We start from the raw sequence: 23,128 nt of genomic DNA, 5'->3' as shown, positions 1-23,128 counted from the left end.
TTGCCTTGGGTTTAGAATAGTATTTGAAATCTCCAGTGGAAGGAGTTGTATGGTACCACTGTATTGACAGTAGTCTCTTTGTGATGAGGCAGGAATGGATCTTACTCATTAAGCATAAACAAAGCGTCTTACTCCCACCTAGTGGAAAGAACATTAAGTTATGGCTCCCTAATATATAAGGGGACTTAAAAAACAAGCCCATCTTTTTTATTTCTTGTATATGGACATACATACTAAGTCATCTCAGTTTAGCTGACAGTTAATGACTTCTCATAAAATTAATGTACTCTGGCATGCAGAACTGCTATTTCCTGTGTGCACTCCATTACCTCAAGAAGGTGAACCTTGCCATGATCCTTCAAACAGACTTCTCAACCTGATCACCTGGGAACTAGAACCTGATGGAGTACTTGAGCAGTGTCCGTGTGCAAGTGGCTTGGTCTGCCAATCTCACAGGTAAAGATCAAAACTGAGCCAGAAAATTGCTTATATAGTTTTCTTTAAGATATAAAACTTGCAGATTCTTTCACACAGTTTTGATGGCTTTTCTCATCAGTAGCTTTGAAATTTTCTCAAACTTACTGCTTTTTCCCACACACATGTGCCTAATTGAGTTTGGCAAAGCCTTATTTCTAGTATGTATGAAGTTTGTATCAGGCTGGTACTGCTTTTTAATCAAAGTAGTAGTAACAGCTGTTTAGAAGCAACATTCTGATTTCATTCTCCATTGTACAGCTCTTGTCCACCAATTTTCTGGTAGATTGGGCTTCTGTTCAATGTTTTGTTTGCTTACATAACAGAAACATGCAGCAGGTATGAACAGGCATGTTTCTGTACTAATGATTAGCTTTACAGGTCATTTCTAATGTAGCAAAAACAGGTAGCTTTGCTTATATTTTCCTTCAGTTTCAAACTAGCCAGAGAAACCAGTTTCCCTACTTAAGATTTGCTGTTCAGACTTAAGACACTTCATACTGTAACAGACCTTTTCAGTATTATTGTGAGTTTCATGGAACATTCAGCAGATTGACCCCATATTTTTCTGCTAGAAGCTAAAACATTAATATGTCATGGCTTTAATCATTCTTTAAAAGAACAGTTATTTGCATTATTAACAGTTCCATTAGGAAAAAGTGAGATCTCTTCAGTTTTGCACTACAAGCATTCTTGGAACACCTGTGTGGTACCTGTGTAATAAACTCCCCAAGTTTGTTACTCCACTGTTATTTTCATTGCTTTAACTTCTAATAAGACAGCTAAGCTGTGATAGAGATGTAAATTATATGTAGATTAAAGTCTCTCTCCTTCTGTGCCCAGTTCGTTCTACTTCAATGACAAACACTGACTTTTTTTGCATACCTTTTAAGGTACAGAATCTTAACTTGGTATTATGACTAACAGAAAGGATTAGTCAAGATTGCTTGTGGCAGAAGGGACAGATTGTGCTGCAGTCCACTGCCATCTTGTGTCCCAATATCAAACATATGCTGTTAAGAATTTGGCTCCAACTGTATGTAGAAATCTCATTTTAACTCTCCAGCTGTTAAGCTGAAGAGTTAAAATAATCAGATTATAAAATTGTCAGACCCACCATAGATGAATTTATGCACCTAGCACCCAATGAACTTATGCACCTAGCATGCTTTCATGTGTGGAGAAAAAGAAAAATCTTAATAAGGAACTAACAAAAATAACATGAAAAATGTACTGTATGACCAGGTATTTTTCTTTTTTTCAACAGCCACAGTACTACATCTGTGTGTGAACTGTCCTCCAATGAAACCAGAAACAATGAAAAAGAAGATCCCTCGATCATGGATGAGATGCCATTTCTGAGTTTGATACCCAGAGATATTCTATCTGATTATGAAGAGAGCAGTGTCATTCAGGAAGTACGTAAAGAATTAGAAAGTCTGGAGGACCAAGTGGGTTTGAAGTCTGAGCCTGACTCAGCTCATGACCCATTTCTGGGAGATGAGATATAAAGTCCAAACTCCAGTTTAGTTATTTCTAGAATTTTTTTTTGTCTAGTGTCTTGCTTATATGAACAATACATACTGCTGGATAGAAGTGCAATAAACATCATCTTCATTAAGCATCTTTTTCTGTGCAAACCCCCATGTACAAATTCTTGTTCAATTAATTCCATCTTTGGACCAAACCTTCCAAAGACAAATAAGATATCAGTGTTTCTTTTGGATTAGTACTTTTCCCTAGTACAGTAGAAATAAATATATCAGAACTTGTACTCACTAAAAGACACAAACAAACATACATAATCTTAAATTAATAGGGACTTTACAAGCTACCTTTGAGTATTTCCTGCACATATATTTGGAATTATTTTTCTGGAACAAGAACATCTATTTTACGCTGTTTCAGTGTTGTTTTTTTTTTTTTTTTTTCTGTAGGAAATGTGATAGGTGAAGCTGCAACATACAGATTTTATATTCCCCACCACCACCACACACATCTTGGGAGGAAGGATGGAAAGAAAGGCTGCTTACCTTTTTAGATGAATATACCTACATGTTTTCAGCTGTGTACAATGGAAGTTATCTGTTCTGTAGCAAACTTCAGTATGACTGAGAAATGGTGTTCCATAGCTACAGAGTATATCCCTTGAGTTTTTTACTTACATAGGGAAGTATGACCCCACTGCATTAGAAAAAGTCTGCATATAAGTGCACGCTTATACGGAAAAATGTATACAAGAACAAATTGCTTTCTGTATAGAAGCTTTAAACTTGACTGCCCAGGGCTTTATCTCTCAAGGGCAAAATCTATTATTTAAAATTGCAGAACAAACAGCTAAATGGGCTGAATACAAGGAATATAGATTCCCATTGTACACTAAATATATAAATATCAATATATAGAAGAATAGCTCAGCTGTAGTTACAAGGCTATTCCTAAGTTAGAGCTAAATGCAGTGCCATGTATGGCAGCTCTCTGCGCTACAAACACACCTTCTTGCGTAAGATCAATTGAGGGTTCTGTAAACTGCACTCTGTTTTCACTTAGTCTTCTTGAGAGAAAAAGGCAGCAAACAAACTGATTACTCTGAGCAGTGAGTCAACCTAGATTGCTTCTTGTTCATGTTCAGAGATTTATACTTCTCCCACTTGACTATCTACATTCAGAGAAGATTCTTAAAGTGTTTCATGCTTTTAATACACTTCATAGGTATTACAATCTGTGTGTAACAAAATATGAATATCATCATTACCATGTTGACAGGTCATTGATTTAAGAAATCAGTATCAAGCTAAGAGCAAAATCAAATCCATCAAACGCCCTGGCTCCCAGCTATCTCAGCCATTTGCTATGATGGCTTTTACACCATTAATGATTTTTGGATGTACAGATTTCACTATTATTGGATATGTTGAAAGATGTCATGAGGCTCCAGACAAATAATTTTTCATGGAGCTTCTTCCCAAATACCATCCCCTGCTGCTTAAGTCTAATCTGAACTGCTGAGCATCAATAACTTCACGAAAAGAGTTGCAGACTGCACTACTAGCCTTCAAGTCTTTCACCACTTCAGGTCTGTGAAAGCTTTTCAATAAATTCCTTGTGTGGCAGAATTAATGTGAACAATTATCATTATGAACAAGAAGGTTATTTCATCAGAACAGCCTGGCTTTTAGTTTAAGGATTCTTTCCTACCACCAAGTCTCAATCCAACACATACACATGTTCTCTGACATGGTACCATGAATTTACCTTTCCTTCTATCCCAAGCAAAATTCCAGTGCTTTAGAGACAACCCTTCTATACAATCAGAAGGCATTAAATTTCATTGCGATTTTACTGTTAAAAACAGTACTTCAAGAAAGCAAGGACTGTCCATAAATACTACCCTATATAAGGATACCATTATAGTCCCTTCAAGTTTCCTGATGCCTCAGTCCCTGACTTTATCAGAAATCAGATTAACTCTGCAGAAATCTTACTAATTAGAAACTCAAGGGATTTTCATTTCTTTTAAATGCACAAATTCATAATTATCAGAATGTAAAGCTGATGCTGCTAAGTATCTCCCCAGATAACCCAGAATATATTCCAATACAAATACATAGAAGGAACTGTACCACTGGAGAGGTAATCATTATAAAGATGCCTCTCTGTCCTCTGTCCAGATTTCAATCAAGACTTACAGGGTTAAAATTTATTTAAAAAGGTGTTTAACTAAAGTTTCCTAAAAAGGGGCTAAAGATGAAGCAATTTTTTGGTATTCTTTAGTTACTACTACTTCTACCTCTTCCAGCAACTCTAGGATTCCTCAGCAGCCTATACACACATAAGTGGCAGTTCAATGAAGCTATTCTACCTACTGGGTGGTACTCACACCATGTTTCCTTCTGCTTCCATCTCATTTGTGTGGGACATGAAGTGTCACAGCTTAAACAGAAAAGGAAGAACGAGGGAATTCCTCTGTGCAGCAGTGCCTGGCTCTCAGGCTGTTTGATTCCTCAGGCTTTTTAGGTTACTGTGTATCAGCAAGCAGAAAACCAGAAGTTCCGTTCTTCAGACTCTTTTTTTTTCCTCTCTGGACCAAAACTTAGCTGCCAATCATATCCCAAGCCTAGCAGTTTCACTGGTATGGAATTAAATTCTGAAAAGAAAACAACTGAAAAAAATGCAGTGCGTATATAAATCCGGGGGAACAGCAGACAGGCTACAAAATAATTCCCATAATACTCTGTGCATGGCATGTCCACATATATACACAAATATACAGACTTAAAATTCTGGAATTGCCTTGGAAAAGCCTATTTCCATGAAATAACTGCCATTTTTCAAATAAAAACCACAACATTTAATGATTAAAATGCAACAGAATGAACAAATGTTTTATTGGCATGTTCATTGTTGTAAACAGCATCTGGCATGAAAAAGTTTACCAAAATCTTTTGATTGTTATAAATTAGGTGTTTTTTCAAAAACTAAGGAGAATTGTTCTCTATTGATCTTTATGGACCAAAGCAAAAAAAATGCTGTTCCTAGGCTTTGCGATGAAATCATGTTGACTGCATAAGTCTTTGCACCACAACCTGAAATACCAAGTTTATATGTTGAGGTGTTAGAGATTGCCCCCATATTTGACTATGAATAGCTATGGAATCAACTCCAGGAAAAATTAAGATGACTTTCAGCAGGTGGAGAAGATGTGAACTTGTAATAGTCTCAAAAACAAAATGTACAAAAGAGTAGCTGAACAAAACAAAAAACTTCATTAACAAGGGGAATATAACCCTAAAGTACCCAGCATTATCAAACAAAAGGAATACAAATTTAAATAGGTAACTACACTTTCAAATGTACACAATGAATGTTGATATGTGAAAAGAAATACCATGGTAAATAGCTGAACTGCAGTTCTGTTAAATGGATAGGGCAAGTTTTATTTACACATTGGATGCAATATAATAGAGCTGCTCATCGGGCTTCTGTAACCTGTTAAAAACCAAGTTTACCTTTCAACAGCATTTCTGCAAAAACAAAATAACCCTGGCTGGCAGCTTTCTACAGACCTCTCAGACCACCCGTTTTATGGGAAAACATTCTCAAGACTTGTACACTTGTAGCACTTCCATTACATTTTTAAACCCTTTTTTGCTGCTTTTCCATAACCAATGTGTTAACATTTACTTCAGACTGTCTGATGAGGTAATGTGTGTATCAGTGAAACAAACAAAAGGATTCTTTCATGGCCTTTGCACAGCTTTTATTATTAAGCTATGAGTAGCCTGTTTGAGGCTAGTTTCACTAGCTACTATGTGCACACTGTCCTCAAAAAGAATTTCCACTCATTTCCCTCCCCACCCACTTTTTAGTTCTAATCTTTTATTTGCACATCCCTTTTAGCTTTACAGTACATTTGACTATAGTGCACAACATGATTCCAAGTCAAACAGTGACCCAACAGGGCACTGCACTTCTGATTGGTAACACAGCCCAATCAGTGCTGGTGTCAGCGCTTTACACCTAATGAGTGTCCTGCCGTAATGGCACTACACAGTAGTAGTGAACCTTCTTATTTTGAACAAAAAAATTCCCCAGGGAAAATGCTATAGCGAGTATCAGTCTTGAGTCAAATCTTTATTTGGTGCTCCATCCAGATATATTTTTAGTGCTTTCTCTTTACGAGGAGAGTAGGTTACGCGGTGTCCAGTTTTCTGGAGCCTGCTGCTTTCTTTTTTCATCAGTTCATTTCTCTGTTCATCTGTTAATTCCATTAATTCTTCAGTTTTATCCCTAAAAATAAAAATACGTTAAAAAGCTGTTAAATTTAATACAATGACAATCAGATTTCTGTATTTTCTCTCCTGTTAGAGCAGCCTAGTAAAGTAACAAAACTAAGCGTAATATTCCATGCAAATACTTTTCCTCTTCTCCATTGACTAACATTAATCCAAAACTGCTTTTCTAACAGCAACATTCAGTATTTTAACTGACAGCATACTCAACAGAAAGCAGCAAGAAACAAGCCTTTGTTCAATCTACCTGATTACTCCTATTCTTTGTAAACAACTACAAGTGACTGTTCTTTATCCTGTCACAGCCCCAGCAGTAGAAGCAGCATGTCAGCCAGCCATTACTAGAAACTACCAGCTATTCTCCCAATTTCCTTCACTAAGGCCAGTATGTTATCAACCAGCGTTTCCTCAAATTCACGTTATGAGTAGTACTGTAGAAGGAACATATTAATTACATTCCACTGTCACTCTCCAAGTCTAGCAGAAATTACAATATTAAAGCTCTTGGTCTTCAAAAACTGCCTCTGGGCTACTACTGTCAGCTAATTAATGTTTTTCATGTTAAAATTTTTAATCCTGGTAGCCTCTTTTCTAAAGAAACCACGCTGATTTCACATACACAGAACATAAATTTGTTGCTCTCTAATGCTTATCATGACTCTCAGACTCCAGTAAGGATATGGTTCCACTTCAAGAGATTAAATCCAGATACACACTCAAGCATAGCAACTATCTTTTGTATTCTGTATTATTTTCAATGATTTGTGAGGAAGAAGTGAGTAAAAGGGAACAGTGTTTGTTTTCTTAAAACAGTTGATATCTGGTTTTGTAGGAAATAGAGACGCATACATATTCCAGTTCAATGGTTTCAACCATCTACCAGAAGCATTTTTCCTTCAAGAAAAAGGAAGGATATTTTTAAGCTTCTATTGATTACATCACCCCTCAAATCTTAAACGGATTTTTTGCATTATTATACTGTAATAAAATACATACCTATAAAATATTACTGCACCATCATCACAAATGTACAGAGGCCAGACATTCAATGTTGATACTTTAGGATTCCAGTCCAAATCCTGGTGAATCTCTAGTATGGAAATGTCACAAGGAAACGTTCCTCTACCCTGAGAAGAAGCAATTATTTACTGAGTAAAATATACAGTCACACATTCACGCCAATAAAGTGTTAAAAAAAATACTTACCTTTGCAAACTCTATATTCTCCAAGGGTATTCCACTTACTTCACTCAGCTGTGAAGTGGAAAAAAAAAAGATTGATTTATTATTCGAAATCAGTGTTAGCCAAATCTACATTAAGTCAATAGACCTGTCAAATCTAGAAGTAGGTATTTTTCAAATTACAATGTCACACAAGTGACACTTGCTGTGACAGAGTTTCATCAAGTTTGTCTCTTTACAGGGAGGTGACAAAAATTAAAATAGAAACAATAACATCCAAGTTCCATGATACAAAGTGACCAGCTGCCTCACTTTAAACCTCTATACCCAGGTCTAGGTCTTTGTCAGTTTCACTGTATCCACGGAAAGCTACTACAATCAGGTGGATCTGAAAGCAAGTGAATTCAAAATTTGTATGCCTAAATTCCATCTACATACACCTGCACTCCCTACCATGATACCCACCCACCCCTTACCCAACAAGCACTTTTAACTGCTCTCCTCCCTGCATGCATCTCTGAGTGCACAGGGTGCATCATCCCTCCTGTCTCCCCCTCCTACTGCCCTGCCCTAGTACCCTCCACAGGATCACACAGCTCTGCCTCAAGTGGCTGCAGTGATGTCACCTTTGCTGAGCAGTTGCATGATGCACACAGGCTTATCGCTGCCTGGCCCTTAACTGAAGTACAGGCCGCAGTCTTGTGCCCATGGCAATGCACACACTAAATTAGATAGATTTTTATCCTTGGCTTCTTAGTCCCCCAAAATTTGTGGATCTCCTTTCTAAGATTCTTGCCTCCATAAACTCTGCTGTCAAAACAGATGTGTTCGTTCTCATCATGAAATCAATGAAAAAAGACTAACAGCCAGTAAAATTTTCCAACTCCCCTTTCCTTAGGAAACTAGGCTAAATAAAAAAATACTAACAAAATATAGAAAAAATCCTGAAACACATTAGCCTTACTCTGCTAACAGAATTTGGCTGAATGGAGAGAGCTGACTGTTACCACAGATGTGTCAAATTCAAATTACTGATGTGAGCAAAAATTAGCAGCATTCCTTCCAAGAGGCTTTAAAGTTGCTCCCTGCAAGAAAGGAAAAGCCAACTCTCACTTCTGCTAAAAATGAAGACAAAAGCTGAATGATGTTCCTTTTCCCAGCATATATACAAACCCCTATCTTATAAATGATGAATAGGATTTCTGCTGTCATCACCATCCACGGTGGGTTTCTTTCATCTTGGTATCACTACGTATAAACAACCATTTTTAAGAAGCCTGCAACAAACTAGACTAATAAAAATTCTCAATGAGATACTCTGCTAGCATAGCACATCTGCTTGCCTATTAGAAGGTTCTGATCTTAAGAGAAAAACGCATACTAAACCCATATTTATTTGTAATTCAAATATAGTTCAATTTACCTGCTACAATTACACTGTCTCTGAACAACAGGTCAAATTCAAATATGATGAGGCACAAAGGTTTAGTATTTTGGAATAACTTTGGAATAGCTTGGAAAAAAACAGGATGACAATAGTTTAATTTTTCTTTCATATGTTTTTCAAGGATGAGACAGAGGTTGAGTTCAATATTATGCTTCCTAAAGTTCAAGATATGACTTTTTTTTGCATGTGTTCACCTGAATACTCTGACAAATGCCTATTACATGAAACTAAGTAGTAAAGGTGCTGATTCATATGTTTTTGCTGACAGAAATGGACATTCTCAGTTCCTGAAAAAAAAATAATACAACAACCAAGGAACAAGTTTATGTAGCTACGATACTTCTGTGCTTCCCAACAGAAGACATCAAAAAGGCTTTCAGAAATCACAATAAACTTGCATCGTGTTAGACATTTTACCTTCTCTTTCAATTCCTCAACACTGCTACTTTCTAGCACGACTTCCTGGAAAGAATCTAGTTTCATCTCTGATGGTCTCCATCGTCTTGATAAAACTGCAAGCTGTGACATGGATTTCATCTTTTCTACTCCTAAGAAAGAGAAAGAAATATATTATATTAACATCACAAAATAGCTTATTTAAAATTAAGGGTTTTCCCCTTATATATATATATATATAAGGGGAGTATAGGCATATTCAAATACGGAAGACTGCACTACATATATACATATATATATATATATACACACACACACACATATACATATCCATTAAATATTAAATAACCCATCCAAGTATGTTGAAAGAAGCCTACCAAAAAGAGGTTGGAGAGAACTGGGAGGAAGGACCAGGAATTCATTATACTATTCACTGTTATCTCCTCATTTCAAAGATTTTTTCATAAGCACCATCTCTTGAATAATGTCATTTATTCCTCTTCAGGATGCACTCTATTGCACCCACTTTGTTACACAGAAAATAGCTAACCGTCCAACCAGAGGCTGACCTCCAGACATTTGCATGACTTTCCTCTGAAATCTGGTATTTATTCAAGTGCTTCACTTTTCTTTATCACAATAAAAACTTTCCACATTTCACTTCTAGATTATACAAATTATAGAAAACAGCGGGATACAGCTGAATTTTCTACAACTAGATCAAAGTAGCATGCTGTTCGGAAAGCCTTAGTTACACAAAATACTACAGAATACTTGGAAGCCCTGTAGTCTATAAAATAATATTAACTATAATATTCTGTGAACTAAGTGAGTTGCACTAGGCTAAAAAGTAATTACCTCAAGACCCAACTCACCACGCAAAGAGCAGAACAATTAACCTGAAACTAATAAAAAATTAAACTGAAATTTTAATTCAGGTGTGAGCTGATAGATATTTCCCTAGGAATAATCTACAGGACAGTTGAACCTCCCACGTTCATTTCAATTTCTTATATTTGATTTGACACAATTTTCTTAAAGATGTACAATACCATGACTGACTATAGCTGTCCAAAAAAGCTTATGGCACTGGAATAACAGTTCTATTAGACTTCCTTAAGGCAGGTATGCTTGTGAAAGTTTCTGAGCAAACGGAATACACGTTCCACATCTATCCCTCAACAGACATGTAAAAGGGAAAACAGGTTGGCCTATTTTTTTCCCCTTAAATTATGCTTTTGCATACAGAATCCAAAATTTAAGGGTATATACAAAGGTAACATAAATGCTGTATTTTTAGTAATATTTAAGCAAATGTTGAAGAAAATCTGCTCTCTAAAATTTAAGTCCAAAATTATTTTGATGAGTGATGTTTGTTCAAAAAGTTATCAATTTATAACAGAAGACGTGTTTTTATTCCACTTTTGTCTGAAAAATAAATTACTGAACAATTGTGCTGCCTTATAGAATTTATATACGTACATGCATACATTTACAAATGTCACCAATAATAGTTCAAAAATTAAATACAAATAAAAGCATAAGGTATAGGCAAACATACAGCTACCTTTAAGTGCAATGAAAACACAATACTGCATACTGTGTTACAGTATGTCCACAAGTTTCCAAACAACTACATAAGATAACATTGTTAGACCTTCAGTGCATCACAGCCAAAGGAAAACTACACTTACACAACCCCCATAACTTCATGCTAAGCTTTTATTTTGAGTTCTTTTGCTTCTTCTTTTTTTTTTTATTTCCTAAGGAACTGCTATTACAATTTCAGTATTATTTGACTTAAAAATATGGAGAAAAGGAAGCATATTTTCCAATATTCTCTACGTAAAAAGAAAACTCTAACATGATCTTTACTTTCCGCTTCATAGTATATAATTATTACCATCAAGTATTTCTAGGAAGACCTCCCAATTGCTTGAAATATTGATATCTTCTTCATAGATATGATAATCCAGAAACACAGTGCCTGGGTTCTTCCAGGTTTTCTTTCGTAGACGAAACCTGCAAATAAATGAAGGAGAAAATAGTAAATTTTTATCTGCTCAAAACCACTTTGCACTGCCACAGAATTAAAACTTGATTTTTATTATTATTTTTTTTTTTGACTAGGTTTATCAGGTAAGATTTTAACATTCTGAAATAATCCTGACAGCAAGGTATCACCATTGGCTGGTAGTGCTGCATCAATCAAAGAAAACAAACCCGTATATGCTTGTTCAGTGCAAGAAATATATAAGGACCACCTGGAAGAAGATAACAGTTTCTCATGCAGCATAAGCAGAATATTCCCAAAGGCTTCCTACAGTTACCCCTGCCTTTTTTTTTTTTTTTTGGATGTGATTGTGGAAGAAGTGGAGAGGAGGAGGGTAAGAGCACTGGTATCTGGTTTATGTACTTAGTTCTACTGCATCAATACAGTCACAAGCTAAAATAAATAAGCTTTGAATACTGGTAAATAATGACATAACTAAAATGAGATTAAACAAAGTAAAAAGTTAATTGCAGTGATTTTCCTGCACAGAAGTGGTCATATTTTGTCACGTGCCCTATAATTATAGGGCATTAGACAACATAACTCTGGCATGGCAGACAAAAATCCTTTGGCCAAGTCATGGTGTGGTAAGGAGAAATACCTGGTCCACATCTAGGTTTCTATTTGTTATCTCAGCAGGAAAGGACCACTTTGTCATCCAGGGTTCACTGCAGCCTGACTTCACGCATATGTTAAGGCCCCACCAGCTTGCCTACCAGATCCTACTGCTTTCACAAGTTTTTCTTAATTCCAATTAATACAGCATGTCAGGTAATACACAGTACATGCGACATAACTTGAAATTGACAGCAAGGAGTACGTGGAATCAAGACCTCAAAATGAGTTCAACCTCGTTCTACATGAGATGAAAACCAAGAATTGCTAAATTGATGCTTGCAATTCACAGATCCAAATACCATAGTAACTTGCTTCTGCTCCTTTCCTAATATCCTCTCTCTCACCAGAGAAGAAATAAACTTTAAAGTTATATTTAATCAATTAACTTCAACCCTGACTGCAGTCTCTTTACCTGTCAATCGTTAAGTCCAGGCCACACTGTTCTCGAAGCTGAGGAAGCAGCTCCTCTTTTGACTGTCGGACAGTCATTCCTTTAGCAAAAACCGCATCTAGAAGAAACTTGCATGGCTATAAACAAATAGCAAATGATTAAAGAATTTATTAGAAGAGGAAAAAAAAATACATAAATTTGCCTTCTGATCATGTTTTGAAACCAGTCCCATTTACCTAGCTAAATGATCATTACAATGCCTTTTTGTAAACAAGGTAGTCTGATTAAAATTAGGATCAAATTGTGTATCAACCATGTTTTGACAGTCAAAATCCGAAGGCAAGCCACTGCAGAAGTAGTGTCTGGTCTCTGAATTACTAATTGCTACCATTATATTAACATTTTAAACAATTTGAAAAGAACTTTTAGATTTTCAAATGAGCAGATTTATGGTAATAAATATGCCACTTTCTTGGGTTTCATTGGTAAGATAGACCAGAACACCATGATCGGAAATAATTTTTAAATTACTCTTATTGCCTGCTATTACCAGTACAGATTCAGTCTCTTATGATTTACTAATCTATAATTTTTAGTTTTATCCAAACTGTAAAATCAGAATTTAAGGGCTCAATAAGTTGAAGACTGCAGTAGAGTAAAATCAACTTCTATACTTTTCATGTCCCAAAAGATGCTACAAGTGAGCTGCGTTATGACAAGAGAAACAATATTGTTTCCAGCACTCCTTCAGGATTGTCTTATACAGAAAGAGGAGTATCTAGCTAACCTACCACATCTACCAATAAGCACTGCCTGCCAACCAAGATTTTAACATTTGTACTTTATTATTGAAAACTGCAAAAACAAACAAAAACAGTTTTTGATTTGGAAAGAATAACACACGACTTTCATAAGTTTAACGAAAGTTACTTGCATTTGTCCTCTATATACATTGTAGAAATAAAAACATCTGAGAGGCATACTATAGATCACATTCCAGCTGCATACATTGAGTAACATGAACAAAGACAGCCTCTAATTCCCTTACTTAATCAAGAAAAAATTATAGTAAAGTAGAGAGAAAATAGGGTTCTTTGTTTCCTCTCCAAGATCTCTGAGAAAGTCTTGGCTAAAGCACTTAATAAAACTTTCATGAATTGCTATTCATCTTGAAATTATCAACGCCTTACCTCTGGTTCATTTACCAAAAGCTGATAGACTTTGACTCTGTATTCACCCTTCTTAAGGGCTCTTCCAAGTCTAATAGTTATCTATAAAGAGGAAGGAGTATCTGTTAGTAACTACAAATAAAATTACATTTTGTATCACTATCAAGACTAATGTAGTGATTTAACCTTGCAAGTAATTAAAAGTTGTAAATTAAATTATTTAATTGGGAATATTGTACCAATGTATTTTTAATTATTCAAAATAACTTCTGAATAACCTTATTGTCATCAGAAAACGATGAAAGGGTCTCATTGAGCCGAACACTCTCAAACTCTTGATTGCTGGCGTAGACCCTAAAGACTTTGAAGTGAGAGGATGGTACTCCAACAAAGGGCTCCAAATGTTGCTTGAAGGCAGACAGTGTAATTCTTTTATCAACATGTACCATCAACCCTAAGTAAAAATGGAGATGAAAATGGCATAAAACAGATACAAAAAAACAAAAGCATTCTAGAATATGACTTCCATATATTCAGTCATTACTTGAAGCAAAACAGTACAGAGAAGTTGAAATTCTAGTTAATGGCCACATTTACATTTCATCTGATGAAGGTTTTACTGTAATCCTTACAAGCTTTGCTGTATTTCACATGTTCACAAGCTGACAGTCTTGAAAGGACTAAGCAGTCCCAAAACTGCTCTGGTTTTCAATCGGTGAATGAAGAATACATAACTTCGCTTCACTAAGACTACAGAGTCAGTCACACAGAGCATTTGCAGATAACTCCCTACAGGCTTCCACTGTCTTGAGAGATACACAGAATCAGCACATCTAACTCAGCACATCTAAGTTTGGGCTGGCTAGGCACAAGCCACAAATTCTTCTCTTGTTTTCAGGATTAAAAAGTTTGGTTCCCTGTTCTGGAAGGCCACGTGGTACCACAAGGGAAGCTCAAGTTTACATTAAGGAATTTTTTCACTGAGTCTTTTTTTTTTTTTTTATTATTATTAACATACGAAAGAAACATTCTGGTTATGTGAAACTTTGAAACAAAGTAAGTGATTTATCTTTACAAAATGTGTTTCTTAATATTTGCAATATAGACTTCACCACAAAGTACACTATGATCATTAGGAATTAGAAATACAGCATGACATAGCTTGCTATATGAGCAATTAACTAAATTATAAACCTGTTCATATTTAAGTAGCTCAAGATTAGCCACAAAGAAAAGTCCTTCCATCAGACATTTTGTTCAAACTCTTTAAGTAGTTGCTATCAAATCTCTCAACCTAACTTGAAAAATGAAAATGTTTCTTTACAAAGAAAATGACAAAAATATTCCTCATCAATTGTTACATCAGGATTTCTGGATTGAGACGAAAACCTTTGCCTTTCAAAATATTTATCTTATATCCTGTTGTTCTTTAATTACTCTTATGTTAATTATAAAACATACATAGCTACTGAGCATTGTTTTAAAATTTTATCTTTTTAATGAAAATTAAAGTACTTAGGGTTTTACACTGAACTTATACTATCACAGTCTCAATTTGCCATAGGTTTCATTGTACCTATCGTGTTTAAATCAATGTAAAAGCAACAGTCTACTGAATTATATGATCAATATCAAGTACATCAGTATTGATTACATTTGAATTCTCAGTTTTGAGTTTTCAGTTTTTTAGATCTAAATGTTAACAGAATTATTGCTCTGTGAACCACAGTAGTTAACTTGATTCTGAAACGGGCAAATCATCCCCAGAAAATGCAATCATTTTTCCTCTCACTAGGAGACAACTCAGCTTGTTCTTCAGAAAATACCTTCTATAGAAGGAAACAGATGTATCTTAGATAGATGCAACTTAAATTCTTAAGAACAAAAAGACATACAGTTTAAGTACAAATCACTGACGGAAAGACCAAAATTAAGCTAGATTTTAACTGACTGTGACACCACACTTCATCCTTGCACTTTAATGGAAGTTAATTTTACATATTAAAAATAAAACTTCAAAGCTTTCATTAGACTTTTTAAACAAAGCATATTAAAGTAATCTAGACTTTACTATCATTTAAAGCATTTAATAATAAAAAATACATACATTTTTGCCCTTCTCCTGAACCTTCATCTGCAGTGTACGGTTCTGACTTAAAGTACATATATTGTGCTTCTCCTCTACTCTTGCCACTTTCATCATATTCACTGTCTGTTCCAGAATCTTCTTCTGCTGTGTCCCAGGTTTCTTTCTTCCCTTGATTTGCTTTTGATCTCCTACTACTTGTGATACTATGAGAATCAAGTCCATTAGCCAAGGGAATTGGGGCATTGTCCACATTGCATAAAGTATCACTACTATGACTAGAGCTAAGGATATCACTGTCTACTGAACTTGTACTCCTATCGTTATTTACATCCGAATCTGACCTTTCCTCTGACTGAAGATTTTCTGGATCAGAAATCTGAATTTGGTTTTCAAGTTCTCTGTTTTCTGCTGATGCTGATGAGTCTATTTCATTTGAAGGTGATTCAATATTTTCAAAATCACTGGCTTCTGTACTTTTGCTGCTGTCTCCATTATCACCCTCTTGCTGCTGCTGCAGGGACAAACTTTTAAGCTTTTCAGTGCTTTCTTCCAGAATTGCTTCAACAGATTTCATGTTGCCTACAGGTCCTTTTACTCTTTCAGAAGCTTCATCCAAGTTGCCTGAATCTCCACTAGGCTTCTGATAAACTGAACGTCTAAACTGAGATCCAGGAGACTGCTCTGGTAATGAAACATATAATTTGATTGTATTTGCATGACGATCCAAAAGTTTCCATAAATGAGAATCTGTATATGCCACATGATGATCTAATGACTCCGAGCTTTCAATAAATACCTGAACACAAAACAGCAGTGTTTTTATCATGTAGTACTACATTAAAAGCTACAAAAGCAAACAGATAGGATTGAGCGCACATTAGAAATAATGTCAATAAGCAACATCATCTTTTAGCAACAATTTTAAAATAGATTTTTAGAGACAGAAACTAAGAAGTTCATAGCTTAGTTTTCCTTACTTTCATGGTCATGTTAAGATTGGAGTGACTTGTAACCAAACCGACCATCTACAATAAGCACTATTTGGAAATTGAAGCTTTATGTTTTGAAGTGTACTTGGGTATCACTTCCATGTACACCCTTCATATGTACAGTAACACTAATTACAATAGTAGTGACGCCAACAACTACAGATAGTCTTTATTTTCTAGTATAGCATCATAAAAAAGAAATATTTAAATGCATACATGGGTAAACAACAGGGCAACTTAGAAAACAAGGGACCAAATTTCTCTTTTTTCTTTCCAAAGACCACCACGTGAAAGCGAAAAGTTTTGATTTTTTTTTTTTTTTTTTTGAAGTTTTTGAAGTTTTTGAACTGAATAACAAGTCAATGACACTGTTTTGCTGAATTATAAACTATGGCTTTCACTAATTTTTGCTCATCCAGGATACTGTGATCTTCAGCCTTAATTTCAAACCCAAATGATATTCAAAACTGCTAGATGTGCTATTGCTATTATAGTGAAGAGACCAACACTACAGACGCCATTTAATGACAAATATTATTTAAGCACCAAGTTACTCTTCTTCTGAATGCAGCCCCTCAATATGCTGTAACTTCTGGTTAGCCCTGAAGTTCTCAGGCAGTTGGACTAGATCTTGAAGGTCCCGTCCAACAGAAGAATTCTATTATACAACTTGAATCGGAAGCATTTACTCAAAAGATTTTTAGAAAGTATAGATTTGGCTAGGGGGATTTACACAGTAAAAATTACTGAATTTAAGATGAAGACCCACAACAAACTTGCTCTTAGCTTTGAAATTTGCCTATTAAAAACTTTAGCTCTGAGAGCAGGCATAGCTGTTAAGAACATTTAAAAACAATTTGGGTTTCATAGTAATATGCAAACCCTTTTGCCCTAAGAGTTGACTTTTAAATCTCCATTGTAAAGTTTTTAGCCATTACTCTAGCCACAAAGTATCACACAGATTTCTGATTTTGAACATGTGCTACCTTGTTATGTACACTAGGTTTTATATACAGCCTACAGAATTCATTGGCACCACAGTATTTGCTCATTATCAAAAAAAATACAGTACTTTGTACTTCAGAGGAAAGTAAAAAGTGACTTTTCCTATGAATTCCATACAGACATTCCTACCTGTTACAACACAACACTGAAGTCTATAAATACATGAACAGTTTAAAAACTGCAGCACCTACCTTGTTGCTTCTAAAAAAGCCTTCAGCTTTCAGCGTTTTGCTGGAAACATTCAGAAGACGCAAGTCATTGTAGCAACGTTCTAATACTACCCGCATTGTTTCAGCAGGCAGGTGCGTAGCCTAAAATAAGACATTCAGCGTAAAGTAATGTGCATTATTATAGATGTTCCAGTATTTGAAGATTAATCATATGGAAAGGGTAAGGTTTGTTTATTGACTTAAGACTTGCAAAGACCAGGAAGGGGTGTGTGTGTGGGAGGTGGAAATACATCCCAACATCCTGAACCTGTTCAGTCCCAGTTCCTTTCCTCCATCCTTTGACACATAAGGGTTAGTTTTTCCATAGGATGAGAAGACTAAAATGGCTCAGAGAACTGGCGTAATGTGAGTGACTAGTAATAAAGGAATCAGTCCTATTCTTTAGGGTGTAAACCAAGTTTTGTGTACTGTTTGCTTAATAGTTAGCCAGTTTGAATTCAAAGACAGAAACCACATTTCATAATGAGTATCATTAAGTTATACCCACCACCGAACAAATTTACACAGAACAGATATGTAAAATGGTTGCCTTTTTCCTGTTCAATGGAAGCAGCGTTGGACTAAGATGGATTCCATGGCCTACAACCATCTAAAAATAATTCTACATCTTAAGTAGCTGCTGGGATGAAGAGGAGGGCTTGCAGGGACACTATGAACAGCTTTAGATGTCAAATTTAATTATTGAAGCCAATAAGGAAAGTTGCACATTGTTTCAGTTATATGGTAACAATTCACTATTTCTGCTGCTGATTGCATAAATCAGGGAGGTGATTGAACTTACTAATCCAAATGAGTATCAACTTCACTCTTTAGCTTCTCCAAAAAGCAGATTATCTGGTAAATTAGTAAGAAACAGGGCCAGGAAGTAGCTAAGCTTGTGCAAAAGCCAGGGTAGAACTATGGGCAGAAGAAGCAGATTGCTCCTTTTGGCAGACAGGCTCAACTGTAACTAACCAAACCCTGTGACAGGATACACAGCATAAATGACCTGTAAAGGGTGCAAAATTTCATTGTATACATATGACATTTTCAATCAGAATGATTTAAAACTCTGCAATAAGATTCCCAAACAATTGTAAATTACCTTTGAAATTAGCTGTTTAAATTCTGAAACGGTTTGATTCAAATATGCTCGTACACTTATTGGAGGAGCAACAGATTCAGCCTTTAGGTCGACTACATGAACCTTTACCATGACCTCTGTAGGGAAGAGAAGAAAAACAAACCTACAGATATATGAAGAAAATTCACAAGGCAAAGGAAACACATATAGTTGTCTGATATACTAGCTAAGGGGTTTCATTAAATACATACAAATAGTAAAGAATTTAAAAAGGTGTCCAATTTCAGAAGTTTAATTATCAGATTAACTTTAATGCCAGAAGCAAAAGTGTTCCAAAGTTTGACACATTTTAGTTTACTTTAGACCAACTTCAGTAAGAAGCACGATAGCAACACAGCACAGCATGTGCTTTGAGTACTGTACTAAATTTTATGAAATCAAAGTTTTTCATCTCTCACATATCATAATGAAGTCCTACATTACACAAGCTTTATTTTCACGCCACCATGCGATATATAATTTTTTGCCTATTTTTGTCTATATATAATTACATGACTTACCACCAGGTTTATAGCACTGGAAAATTTGGTCAGGTCTTCTTGTTTCCAACAGTAAGTCAAACATGTATGTTGATTTGACACCTCCAAGTAATAAACCCATTGGTGTATCCTCTTCTCCTTCGTACGATCGTTCCAAGTAGTCATGGAACTCATCATATTTGACAAGACGACAGCAATCTAAAGGGACAGCCTCTTCTAAATCCATTAGCTAAACAAACAAACAAAAAATAATGGCTTACTTGTGAACTTAGTTTTTCCTCAGTATGTGCACATCCAAGAATCCATGAATCACAGAATTGTCTAGGTTGGAAGAGACCTCAAGATCAAGTCCAACCTCTGAGCTAACACTAACCAGCCCTCCACTAAACCATATCACTAAGCTCTACATCTAAATGTCTTTGAAAGACCTCCAGGGATGGTGACTCAACCACTCCCCTGGGCAGCCCATTCCAATGCCTCACAATCCTTTCAGTAAAGAAGTTCTTCCTAATATCGAACCTAAAACACCCCTGGTGCAACTTCAGCCTGTTCCCCCTCATCCTGTCACCAAGTTCAACTGTGTTTAAAACACAACATGTACATATACAGTATGTTACATACACGTGACTTTAATTATATACACAGAAACTTGAATGAAAATCCAAAGAGGGAAATGTAAAAACAGGCTCCAGAAATACATTGAGAAGTATCAGTTATACCAAAGAGCATCTTAGAGGGCTGATGAAGTCATGTGCACTGATTATCTTCCACTCAAAATCCTTGCCTGCACTCTGAGTCAAAGATGCATAAGGCAAAAACTAAAGAGTACAGGTAGGTAAGCAAAAATACATGCCTTCAACTTTTACCTCCTTGCGGAAGGCAAAAATTAAGTGACACTTTGGTGCTAACTGGTGCTATTGTATTAGCTATGGTGGAAGCTTCTTGAAATTTCTCTTATTACAAATCTAATGCAAAATTCTTAGGACAATACAAATGAACAGAATTCTCTCAACTCACTGAAGCTACAGAGAGTCTACCAGCAGCTCTTAATGTAATTTTACAATAAGGGTCATATTGTCTAACTCAAGTCAGTAATTCCAACCCCTCTTCAAAAAGTGAAGACAAACCCAAACCCACAAACACCGCCACAGCATTAAAAATTCAAAGACTGAAGATACAACAGCAGAAAATGTGTGTGAAAATATTACATCTCACAATTTTAATATTTTGTTATGCATACCTTGTAAGCTATTTCCACAGCTTCCTTCAGTGTCCTGTCCTTATGAACCTCTAATTTGTTCTCCATCATTATTTGTTTTGTAGGATGCATACAGAACAATTTAATCTACGAAACAAAATACAGAAATTAGCTTTCAGCTGTAGGAGAGTTTCCTTTCATCTAGTTATATAACTGCAGATAGGAAACACGAAAGGTGCAGTAGGTAGCACTAATGTGCATGTGTGTATATATATATATATATATATATATATATATATATATATATATATATATATATATATAAGCATATACACATATATTTTTGGCTACATGTGTAGATATATAAATACATTTAATGTATATTAAATATATATATGGATATACATATATTTAACATATATTATAATATCTACAGAAGTCTAACGTTTTGCAATCTGGGATATGATGTCAATGATCAGAATACCTTTAAACTGCAGACAGCATACAAATTAAAATACTCCCTCCAAAACAAAATGCACACAGGGACAATGAGTGTTAAATTCCGTTTTTACGTAACACACTAAGTTATTTTACAGATGTAGAAAACCTAACAGTCAATTGATTCTTAGGAAAACTAGCTGACAGATATGCTTATATGTCTTAAGTGTCTTCTTCTGTTCTTATCTAATCTGTGGTCAAAAACATCTTTTCCCTCTTTCTGCCAAAGAAGTAGTTTAAGTCAGTTTATGAAAAAGTTCATAACACAAAGGGTCACAATATGAAAAGATCTAAGTATGAAACGCTTTACATAAAGCACTACATTTGGGAATTTTGATTTACTTATTTTTTTTGAAATTAAGTGATCCCAGGCCAGAGGTTTTTTTTTTTTTTTTTTTTTTTTCACATGGGAAATAACTCAAAAATCTCTAATTACTTCTAGCAGGTTCCTCTACTCTGTAGAAGATTCCAGTAGGTGTACATTTCATTTTAATACACATATATTTAACACAAAAAAGTCCTTGCACTGTAGTAAGAATTTATAATTTTAGTAGAAACAATACATAGAAACATATTGTTACTTTATTCAGCGGAAACTCTAACCTTGCAAGTGTTGCGCTCAATTTCCCGTTGCCTCTTTTCTTGTTCTTCCAATTCTCTCTCTTTCTGTACTAATTGTTTAATGTGGTCTGGATACTCATGTGCCTCAAGAAACTCTGTCAGGAATAAAAAAAGGAAAAATTTCCACTGTAGGGTAACATCTTAGGAATTATGGACACATTAATTAACCGTATTGGTTTCTTCCTTCTTCACCTAAACTTCCCACTCAACCATGTCCTGTTCCCTTTTTAATGATTTAAATGGAACTGAAGTCAACCCTTTCCCTTGGGGATTATAAATCAGCTATAGCAGAAAATGCTATTAGCACAAGAAAGTTAATATTCCAGTATCAGTAAGGTAAGTTTTACTGTTGTAAAGAAATAGTCTAATAATCATGACTGCTCACAAGACTGCTTTTATAATAAAAGTCTGTTGTAGAAAGTGAAAGAGCTTAAAACCAAAATATTATCTGTATTGTGATAAAATACAGCAGTTAATACAGCTCAGTGTACTTCATGATAATTTGTTACATGAAAGAACATGCAATACTTCAAACTGAAAAAGAACAGTTGTCTCACAATACTGGTTCTATGCTTATCACAAGCAACTTAGCAAACAAGTTTTCAAAATTAAAAAAGGTTTTGGCATATACAAGAAATCTGAAATAATGAATTTAGTTTTTTCGTTTGCTTGTTAGGCAATTATCAGTCTCAAAATATATGGGAAAATCTATTTCCAAAGACAGCTCTTGACTTAAAGATTTTCTTTACTGGCATTAAAATAAGTTTTATTTATTTTTAATCTTTACACAACTTGAAGTCACTCTTGTTCAGAATAAATATTGTTTCAATCATTTAAACACTGAAACAATTTTATTATTTTTCTTAATACTTACTATTTTATTAGTTGATATAAAGCTTTAACAGTATCCTCCTTGTACTAAATCCACTTCAAACCTATAGAGAGTATCTACTTCAGATACTGCTACTTTAAATATATTTTTAGAAGTCATCAAAATTGAGTTTAGGGGATACTTAGCTTTTTTTCCCTTCATACTTCCTCAAAGAAAATACCATGGTTCAACTTTATGGAGAAAACAGTGAAAGAGAAATATTTCTAACAACATGTCTCAAAGTACTCTGTCTTATGAAATAGATTTCTGCAAAAAATAGACGTTGTTTGTGTTTATTATGATGCTGGCATGAAATGACATTTACTCAAAGAGATTTAAAAATATACTGATATAGAAGCAGTTACAGCTCTTGTTAGTTTTATTTTTTCAATAGATTCAGCTTAAGCTTTGATTTTTAGTTTGTATTAAAAAAAAGTCATTAAAACTAATTTAATTATCCTTGCACTTCTAAATTTTTTCCTTATATTCACTAGTAGTCACCC

The 23,128-nt window shown here is 35.0% G+C and overlaps 2 protein-coding genes across 5 annotated transcripts in view; one reads left to right on the top strand and one right to left on the bottom strand.

The window, feature by feature from the left end:
* The window catches only part of DKK3 (dickkopf WNT signaling pathway inhibitor 3), a 28,559-nt gene extending 26,459 nt beyond the window's left edge, over positions 1-2,100 (top strand). Inside the window, exons 6-7 of the mRNA XM_082760791.1 lie at positions 300-456; positions 1,742-2,100. Of these exons, the coding sequence (XP_082616917.1) occupies positions 300-456; positions 1,742-1,985 (401 nt within the window). The 3' untranslated portion in view covers positions 1,986-2,100. The remainder of the gene's footprint in view (positions 1-299; positions 457-1,741) is intronic.
* A 151-nt stretch (positions 2,101-2,251) lies between these two features.
* Positions 2,252-23,128, bottom strand: part of USP47 (ubiquitin specific peptidase 47) — a 54,387-nt gene continuing 33,510 nt past the window's right edge. For all 4 annotated transcript variants that reach the window (XM_082760787.1, XM_082760790.1, XM_082760788.1 and 1 more), the window contains 14 exons: positions 21,737-21,849; positions 20,678-20,782; positions 19,459-19,666; positions 18,920-19,035; positions 17,797-17,916; positions 15,630-16,407; positions 13,801-13,976; positions 13,544-13,624; positions 12,375-12,490; positions 11,195-11,313; positions 9,313-9,443; positions 7,473-7,520; positions 7,263-7,393; positions 2,252-6,264 (listed from right to left, as the gene is read on the bottom strand). In XM_082760787.1, the coding sequence (XP_082616913.1) occupies positions 6,090-6,264; positions 7,263-7,393; positions 7,473-7,520; positions 9,313-9,443; positions 11,195-11,313; positions 12,375-12,490; positions 13,544-13,624; positions 13,801-13,976; positions 15,630-16,407; positions 17,797-17,916; positions 18,920-19,035; positions 19,459-19,666; positions 20,678-20,782; positions 21,737-21,849 (2,417 nt within the window). In that variant the 3' untranslated portion in view covers positions 2,252-6,089. The remainder of the gene's footprint in view (positions 6,265-7,262; positions 7,394-7,472; positions 7,521-9,312; positions 9,444-11,194; positions 11,314-12,374; positions 12,491-13,543; positions 13,625-13,800; positions 13,977-15,629; positions 16,408-17,796; positions 17,917-18,919; positions 19,036-19,458; positions 19,667-20,677; positions 20,783-21,736; positions 21,850-23,128) is intronic.

The sequence above is a fragment of the Aythya marila genome, assembly GCF_965140915.1.
Source record: "Aythya marila genome assembly, chromosome: 5".
NCBI lineage: Eukaryota > Metazoa > Chordata > Aves > Anseriformes > Anatidae > Aythya > Aythya marila.
This window is presented reverse-complemented; position numbering and strand designations above follow the sequence as displayed.